At 43.0% G+C, this 10,000-nt stretch overlaps 2 protein-coding genes across 2 annotated transcripts in view; one reads left to right on the plus strand and one right to left on the minus strand.

The window, feature by feature from the left end:
• LOC106813578 overlaps positions 1-10,000 on the minus strand; it is a 22,305-nt gene that overhangs the window by 4,074 nt on the left and 8,231 nt on the right. The gene's annotated exons all lie outside the window — the stretch shown is intronic.
• Positions 9,028-10,000, plus strand: part of LOC106813163 (muscarinic acetylcholine receptor M4-like) — a 3,015-nt gene continuing 2,042 nt past the window's right edge. Inside the window, exon 1 of the mRNA XM_014817235.1 lies at positions 9,028-10,000. This exon is cut by the window's right edge and continues 809 nt beyond it. Within this exon, the coding sequence (XP_014672721.1) occupies positions 9,925-10,000 (76 nt within the window). The 5' untranslated portion in view covers positions 9,028-9,924.

The following is a 10,000-nucleotide window of genomic DNA, read 5'->3' on the forward strand; positions in this document are numbered from 1 at the left end:
GGATTTGTACCAGGGGGGGGGGGTTTAACCGTAACCCAAAGTTGCGAGCAAGGCCCTCCCCCAGAAAATTTTTAAAATTAGACCCCTTCAGATGCGTTTTCTGCACGAGCAAGGGGGGTCCGGACTCCCTGGACCCCCTCTGTACACGCCCCTGCTCGGGCGCGAAGCGACCAGGCGAGGGAGCCAAGCGACCGAACAGGGGGGGAGGGGGGTGTTCACTGTTCACCCTCCCGCACGATGAAGATTTTGCAATTATTACACTAAAATGGAGCGACCTGAGGTGAAATTCTTGCAAATTTTCAAAAAAAATCATACATTCATTTTACATTATAGATGTAGCTCTAAGCGTCATGGCGAATGGGGTTGTCAGTCGTTCGCGGAATTCTCGCCATTTATAAGTCACGGCGATGACGAGCAGTTCTATGATGGCACATATAACGCACGGTCCCATAGTAATCGAGTTTCCTCACATGGTGACTTAATTGGAATTGAAATAATAGGTAATATATTTAGCGCAGGAAAAGGCCACGTCCATAAGCAAACACTGGCTCTAGGCTGACATGTAGTCAAACATCTAATCAATTATAATGACGGATTATACATCCGTGTTCTAGGGTTTATTTTAAGGAAATGTTCTTCTACTGCACATGAGGAACGCACATTAGTCCCTCATGGAAAACTAACCATGTTAGCCAAACGCACAAAAGAGTGTAATTACTGCAATAATTAACACGGGCCACATTTCTTGAATATAGTAACACATCTATGTAATATGATAAAATGCTAGTAATTAATTCCCATGCACGCAACGAAGTTATGTATCTACTGCACACATTTTGACTCTTCGCTGCACATCCTATATTTCCAACTCCGTCTTCTGTTTCTAACTGCCCTCGTTAGTTACCCTGTCGTTTTATTGCGTTATTTTAGATCCAGGTTTAACGTTGTCAAAGGATTCTTGTGTTCGTGGCTCTAGTATTAATCAGGTGACTATAGGTTCTCCTAAAAATAACCTCCTGATAATCCAACAATGGTAGACGAGTAATATCTTTCTGTGCGGCCATATTTCTGTGTATGCATTATGCTGTATTGTTCTGTGTATATCATCATCCCGCATGTTAATTACTATTTATTCACTATCATGTTATAGATAAGTCACTTTTCTTTTTCTGACCTTATTGTAGTGATATATTACGCTGTATTGTTCTCTATGTTTATCTATTATAGTGTGGTTGGATGGTAGTGTATACATTGTAATATAAACTAACACGTGTTCCAATGAAATCTTGGCGCATATATCTAATATCGCGTAAGAGTAGACGCGATACGTCTCGGGGTAATATCCAGCCCATGATTCCATTGTAGTAAGTAATCGTACTTGTTTAGTAAAAGCCCCTGGTGCTAGGGTCGACGAGTTTGGGTTACAGTTATCTATTGTGAGGTATCTATGGTCTACGTAATTGGAAATACACAGCAGCGACCGCACCAAAGATTTTGCACCTGAATGTTGCTGACTAATGATGCAGAACGGCGAGGATACAACAGTTTGTCGTTACACACCATGCTGATCAAAACACTTCGTTGTTCAGGTTAGTGCTTTGCCATCGAGCGTATGTCGAGCGACCGTCGCCCCCAATACGCAGTACAACATATTCACTCATTCTATTATTCACTCCTGGTATTATGATTCCGCATGTGATCAGATTATTATATGTTCTATTACATTGCAACCTTTTATCTAGTAAAAATGTGACTCGTCAGTGATCAGTGCGTGTGTGTGTGTGTGTGTGTGTGTGTGTGTGTGTGTGTGTGTGTGTACAATCTTACTGCTTGCTACTTCTGCTGCTACTGCTATTGTTGCTGCTGCTGCTGCTGTTGTTTTTACTGCTGCTGTTGTTGTTGTTTTTGCTGCTGTTACTGTTGTTGCTGCTGCTGTTGTTGTTGCTGCTGCTGCTGCTGTTGCTGCTGCTACAAGTTTAATTTGTGGTGCACTGACGTCGGTCGCGCTTTCACTGCGAAATCGTCGGAAAAGCGAAAATTCTAACCGGCGAAATTCTAAACATAGGAAATTCTTTTGAAATTCTTTGTGGATGAGAGCCATTCTCGTGTGCCGGTAGATTACACGCTTTAAAATGCCATATACACACTAGTCACGGCTGCTCGAGCGAACAGCAGACTGGTCCGTGATCCGTTTATAACGCACAGACAGTGACAACAGAAGCAAGCAACAAAGGTTCACATAGCATAGCTAGTCGTATTTCGTGCGGAGTTTGTTTTTCGTATCGAGTTTTGATATTATTTAGCGCTAATGGTGTTTTATCAACAATAGTAAACCGAATAGCCACATAAAATGGCTCATTGTGCAAATTTTAGGTAGAATTAACTGTGAAAGTTATACCGTATATGGACGGTCTGCAGAAGGAGTGATATAACATAATGTTATTATTACGGCTACAATTCCCGGTAAATATTAGCGAAAAGTTTCGAAATATAACTAAAATACGTAGGAATTGCGAATAGTTTTACTTAAATACACAGGGAGACAGGTGGGGAGAAATAAAGAGATAATGGGGAGAGAGAAAGAGAGAACGCGAAACAGCAAGTCAGAGAGAGTAAGAAATAGGGAAAATAGAGAAAGAGAGACAGTGCAAACATAATTGAGAAAGAGAAAGCGAGGAAGAGAATGGAAAGCCATTAGGGATTAGAAGGGGCGCACGTAGGAAAATAACAAAACGCGAGCCAGTGAGATTCAACGTGAGAGGAAGAGTGTGTAAACGAGACAGAGAGAGAGAGAGAGAGAGAGAGAGAGAGAGAGAGAGAGAGAGAGAGAGAGAGAGAGAGAGAGAGAGAGAGAGAGAGAGAGAGAGAGGGGGAGGTGAGGAAGAGAGAAGGAGAATAGTGTTAGGGTTAGGGTTAGGGTTAGGGTTAGGGTTAGGATTTTTGCATCATGATATCTGTCCCCACACCATAGATTAATTTTTGTGAATAACACTGCCTATATATAGCGCGGCGACACATACATATTTAGTGTGAGGGTTAGTGGTGGCGGTGTTGGAGTGAGTGTTACCGTTAGGTTTAACTTTTTGAACGTCATCGTCAACGTTATCACGTGACCTCCCTCCACACGCGACGGGTTGTTCCGTCAGAGCAAATCAAAGCAGCCAATCAGAGGAACCCTTCGCGCATTTGTGGTACGGAAAAAATAGACGCGCCCGGGGGATAGCAACACCCTTGTTCCGTCAGAGCAAATCAAAGCAGCCAATCAGAGGAACCCTTCGCGCATTTGTGGTACGGAAAAAATAGACGCGTCCGGCGTCACCACTAGTCCAGAACTGTAGTAGTTGGCTGGGATTCTTTACCGTCAACGTTTCCTTAACGCTTGGCCTTTTTCGAGGTGAGATACTTGGCCTTATGCCATAGGCCCTACCTCTCAACCCGCGGAATCGGAGTTGCTTTCTTTCATCATTTGATAGGCGCGTGGTACGCGCTGATGTGTTTTGGAACGTGGAACACCGCTGCTATATAGTCCAACGTTATATTCCATCATTGTTATATATATAACTAGAGCACTCGGAGAGCACAGACCTCCGCCAAGGCAGCTGAATTGTCTCACTGTGAAATTTTTTATTAATTAATTAATTAAGTGAAAATTTTAATTAATTAATTAATTAAATAAATAATTAATCAATTCTAAGTTACTCCATTTCTGACCTATCCTGACAATTTTATTAATTAATTAATTGGATCCGGATCACCACTAGAGCACTCGGAGAGCACAGACCTCCGCCAAGCAGCTGAATTCTCTCACTGTGAACATTTTTATTAATTAATTAATTAATTAAGTAAAATTTTTTATTAATTAATTGGATCCGGATCACCACCAAAATGTAATCAATTCTAAGTTACTCCATTTCTGACCTATCCTGACAATTTTATTAATTAATTAATTGGATCCGGATCACCACGAAAATCTCATCAATTCTAAGTTAGGCGATTTCTGACCTATCCTGAAAATTTTATGACAATTCGTCTATAACGTTTTCAGTTAGGCTGTACACAAACAAACCCACAAACCCACAAACAAACAGTCAAACACACGCCGGTGAAAACATAACCTCCTGCCAACCCCTTGGCGGAGGTAGTAAGAGCGGTGTTATATCTGCTGTAGCGTGACCGTGGTGGGGGGGGGGGACTTGACTCCGCTGCCTGTGGCGGTGATATCAAGAGCTAAAACTAAAGAGTGCTATTTTACTGCAAAGTCATTTTATTCTAAGTGCAAATCTAGAATAAGTTCAGAGTATGGCATTAAGCAGAATTCTTTCCGCCGCTTGTCTCTACGACACTCGCCGAGTTATATTGGAGGACTGTATTCTGAGCTTATGCAGACGTACGTTGTGGGCGAGTATATATATATATATATATATATATATAGCGTTGAACACGTGTCTCTCACGCCTGAAGCTCGCTGCCGCTTTTTGCCTATTGTTTTCCGTCGCCGCTCGAAGTGCTGATTAAAGACGTCAGTCGTCCATAATTTGGTCTTCTTACCACACCATAACGAAATAGCGTTGCGGTGACCAACATTGCTGTTCGGGCAAGGGCTTAGCCAGGAATTTGGATTGGGGGGTCTGGTGGTCTAAAATTTAAATGTAAAAATGTCTGAGTTAAATGTAAAAATAGTGCTTTAAAATCAATTTAGACGCTGTTTTGTTTGAGGACAGGATTAGGCCAGCTACGACTCAATTTTGTGAACACAAAACTCAATTCTGTCAATCCTGTCCCACAAAACTCAATTTTGTAAACACAAAACTCAATTCTGTCAATCCGGTTCCACAAAACTCAATTTTGTGAACACAAAACTCAATTCTGTCAATCCTGTAACACAAAACTCAATTCTGTCAATCCGGTTCCACAAAACTCGATTTTGTTGCCCAAATATGGCACACGCATACCATTGGTCAGAAACTGGGCTGGAGAAATGGGTCACTAAGTTAAAGAAACAAGATGGCGACCGTGACACATTTCTCCAGCCCAGTTTCTGACCAATGGTAGCCCTTCTTACATGCGTGTGCCATATTTGGGCAACAAAATCGAGTTTTGTGGAACCGGTTTGACAGAATTGAGTTTTGTGTTTACAAAATTGAGTTTTACAACAAGTACTACAGAAGTGTACCCTAACCCTAACCCTAACTCTAACCCTAACCCTAACCCTAACCCTTAACAGTCATACCTCATATAAAAATATAAACATAATACTAAACAACCTAAAACTACCTCGGGTACATATATGTAGTACCTGATACGACAACGACCCTTCGTGCGTAACTGGACTATACGCATACAGCGCATACAGCCATATATAGCTTACAATGCCACTGTGCCTTTTCATAATTTTAGCTCAGCTTGTAGAATGCCATCAGCGTCCGTCCGTCAGTCAACAGTATGGATAGAAATATACGGATCGGTACTTTGTTGACATTCAGAAGGTAGGCCCTATGTGTGAAATCCGAAAAATCTTACAATGTTATGAGATTTAATCTGAGGCCACGATTTATAGGTCAGAGGTGTGAAGGGAGGGGACATATTAATTCTCACTATATATATTGCTGATATAATATTTGCTCTAAAATATAGAATTTAGGAAGCACAGAATTACGACACAAATGGGAACGGCTTGACACATGCTCTTGATAGTGTCAGTGTCAGTGCAGAGTCAGTGTGAGAGAAGACATCATATTGCCAAAATTTGAGGTCACAGGTCAAGCTGTAGAGAGGCAATAGAAGGATTTCCGACATTTTTGATATACATGGTCTAATGGACCGAGTGGGAAACTTTTTTTTGTTTCCATGGTGACCTATCTATTTTCATATTGCCACTGGAAGAGCCACGCGTCTGCGAAGAGTAGCTCTAGTAAACAGTGATTTTTTAGTGATAAAATGAACTGAAACGTTTTTGCTAGTTACTTGTTTCGGTGTGAAAGGCTACAATTTCGCAGGTAGTTTAAAGCGCAAAACTAAGCTGAACAAGGTTTCATGTTACTTGTTGGATTTACGCGTGTGACATATCACTCCGTCACAGGGCTATACGATGACCAGTAAGTGTAACCGGATGACCGGCATCGACAGTGATTGATGATTCCTATCAACAAGGCTGGCCAGGCTGTAACCCGCGATATAATCATCAAATATACGCTAGCCGGCAACATAAATGTCCTGACTTTATCCCTAATGTGGGTATTGATTTTTGCTGTCTTTTCCTATCGTACGACACTCTGCCTGTATGTCCGAATATTGTCTTAGCTATGTGCATCTGTCGTCTCGTGAATCGTGTAGTGCAGGGGTGGGCAAACTGCGGCCCGCGGGCCGCATGCGTTGCAGAGCGAACCAGAGACAATAGAACACTAATCTGTATGACACTGAAAAAGTCAGCCTCGGTTCTTTTTTATTTGCTGCAGGCTTCCGCGGGCCGCACAGAACCCCGTAGAAGGCCGTATGCGCAGCCGGCTGAAAGGGGTGATAGGATATGTTTACTAGGCACTTCTAATTTTTTTCAGTTTAGGACTTTTTCAGTGTCATACAGATTAGTGTTCTATTGTCTCTGGTTCGCTCTGCAACGCCATTTCAGCTAATTATGGTCCAGAGATGGCGCCCTTGAGGCGAAACGCACGTATTATCTTAGAGCACGAAGAGAGAGAGAGAGAGAGAGAGAGAGAGAGAGAGAGAGAGCGATAGATAGATAGAAAGAGAACGCGCTAAATCAGCGCGCGAGGAAGTACAGCGGAAATCCACCACCGTTCGTAACGCTGGCTAAATACGTCACACATCACGTCATCGCCGACTGCGCTACTCGCTCGGTCTCCGTGATAAGCTGTGCAGTCGGTCATTTCGGGTCGGTGCGTCGCCCACGGAGAGATTTTTAATGGAGGCACTCACCGACCGCCGATCGCATGCGTGCGCGTCTAGCGCATCGGCGCACGCAGATGAGCTAAGCTCTCTGTCCCCGTACTCGGTATATTATAGTTAATGGCCTATCAGCACTGATGCGTTTGCGTGATCGCATCAGCTGCGTGACGCGCTCTCTCATGTTCTCAGTGCGCAATCCGTCTGCGCACCGGGGGCGCCACTGTCAGGTTGTGTCGTATGACAAGGCCGCGTGATGGCGCGGCTTGACGTAATAGCTCACGTGCGCGTGGTTAACATAGCTCATTGAAGACGTGTTTCGCAAGCGTGCACTCTCGACTTCTCGACGTGATGCGGCCATGATGCCGAGGCTCGCCGAGGATTGACACTTTGTGTATTCCAATCACAGCCGACGCCGCACCAGTCTTTTATATTTTTAAATATGGGGACCCATTAGACCACCAAATCGCCGATCTCAGGAACTAAGGCATTCTGCTATGTTAGAACGGTTTCCTACGATAGAGTTTGCGACAAATACGAAAATAACACGCTGTTTAGCCCACTGCGCTACGTCCTTCTATCGCATTTTCGCATCTTCGTTATCAGAATAAGCCCCGCCTTCTTCGTTGATGGGCATGAATGGGGCGTCACCGACGTGACCAGTTACTGTACCTACTGTCTTTCGCCAGTCTGTTTACTTTTCGTTAATAATGAAATGCCCGGCCGATGCATTTCGCATCGAAGTGAAAAATTTTCGAGATTTTCACTCGCTGTCGGAAGTGAACGAATGCGTCATTCATTGAACATTGAAGTTTTTCTTCAAATTAAATAATTCCGAAAATCCCTAACCGCGCTACTCGATTGTTTTAGCTAATGAACGTAGCTGTGTGTGTGTGTGTGTGTGTTACGTCTTGCCCGCGCGCTTTATGCTTGGCTTAGCGGTCCTCGAAATGAATATCGGAGGCAGGCACCTCGCAACACGCGTGTTTGTTTACATATAGCTTTGTGACGTACGGTGTTCTGGAGTTCTGCGATGATGGCCTCGTAATTTCTCAGCATTTCTTAAGGTGCATGGAACATTTTACCAATTTAGTGGTGTCAGTTAGTCCCGGATATGTCACAGTAAGTACTAACCGTATATGTTTCACATACGTTCACCTATTTTGCACACAAGCGGTCGATCATTGTGAAAAATTGTGTGCATTTTTATTTCTATTGAGACGTTCCAAGTGCCTGTGCTTTCAACAATCTTGTACGTCAATGCACGTACGTCAAACGCCACAATCTCAACACAATTTTATCTCTGTTATTGTTTACGCCCGAATGCGTGATTGATCAGGGAGGGGGTGCATGTAAGAGGGAGACATTTTCTTTGGGGTTCCGAAAATGGAATTTTCTTTGGAATTCCACTTGACAATTTCATGGGTCATTTCAATTGGAAGCTCTGCATAATAGACCCCCAACAAGCCCTTTGACTGACTAGTCAAGAAATTCAAAGGTTTGTATATTGCTCTTATTTAGCCGCCGATAGTTCTTATTTAGAACAAAGTCTTCATTGTTATCTTCTAAAACTACAGACCATCCGCTGACCGCTGTGGAGACGTGCGCCGGGCCTCGAATCTGGCGCACGTCTCCACTGCGGACAGCGCTTCATACTTGAACATCCCCGCGGTCGCGTGCGCAAATTCCGCGGAACTGCGCGTCTCATCCGCGCGCAGCGCTCAGGATCAACAGCAAAGCGGTGCCACGCAATCTTGTATCATGTCTTTCTGGATTGGAGAGTTTAGTAGAAATAAATCGGAAGGAAACAACCGTGTGGCCAGTAATTGCGGCGGATGATCAGTGTCGACATCATGGGTATAGAGGCCTCGTAGTGTATATATATATCAATCACCGGGCTAGATCTAATAGACGAATTACACGGGCGCACAGGACTTGGCTTGCGATATCGACCGGTGAGTGAATCAGTGGCAGTGCAAATGCTAGCTTTATAAAGTATATATCCGCCATAGTGGAATTCGCCGGTAGATGGCGTCTATAGACAGCAGGGTTGAATGAGCAAGAGACAAAAATTGAAAATACTTAAAAGATTTAAGGACATACGCAACATAAACTTTATTCCTGGTAATTAAAACTAGATTTAACGCCAAAAATGTTCAGATGATGCACATATCTAGCAGGATTTGGTGGTTCTGTTTCTACGGTTATACCCGATTACCATATTCATTTCACTGACAGAACGTTTCGGCAATAATTTTTCCACATAACCTGCTTTACTTTGCATGCATTTGAGACGTCTATAAGATAATTTACGTGAAAAATGCTGAATAGTGAACTCTAAGTTCTCTTTAGTCGAATATTGCCGCACAGAAACTAAGAAACCTTTTTTACGAATACCTAATGTAAAATTGTGAACAAATGCCGGAAGGCTGCTATTGCGTGCCTCCCAAAGACTGCCAAAATGGCAGCGATCACCACGTAATCATTTGATAGCGGGTCGACAGTAACGCGACAGTGACACACTCTACATGCTCTATTATATTTTCCCTTTTTTACTGTTTTCTCATGTTTTTTCCCTATAGATTTTGTTTCGATTCACCGTGCATCCGCGAGATAAAAGAGTTGTTTTTTCATCCGGCTTTTCAGTCCCCTGATTTAAACCTTGTAAAGATCTAAGAGTAAATATATTTTACGATTAAATTCGTTTATTTATTTAATATGTTGATCTATAATAGCGCATAAATTATTTGTGTATTGCTCTATAAAAATTAGATTCGCTACAAATGACGTACTATGGATGAATCATAGTCTGAAAATACATAAATAGTCATATAGAAATTTATTTGAATCGTAAAATTCCTCGTAAAAAAACTCGCTATAGCCGCCAGACAATTATATTGCAATTTTAAAAATTCTATCGTACTAAGTAGACTGAAGCATTCCCTCACACGCCGTTCTTTCACGCTCTCTCTCTCTCTCGCAGGTAACCTTCTCGTGATCTTCGTCATTCTACGCAACCGGCGCATGCGCACCGTCACCAACTACTTCCTCGCCAACCTGGCGATCGCCGACTTCTGCGTCGGCGTCTTCTGCGTGCTCC

This window comes from Priapulus caudatus, unplaced genomic scaffold (assembly GCF_000485595.1).
Source record: "Priapulus caudatus unplaced genomic scaffold, Priapulus_caudatus-5.0.1 Scaffold23, whole genome shotgun sequence".
Taxonomy (NCBI): Eukaryota; Metazoa; Priapulida; class Priapulimorpha; order Priapulimorphida; family Priapulidae; genus Priapulus; species Priapulus caudatus.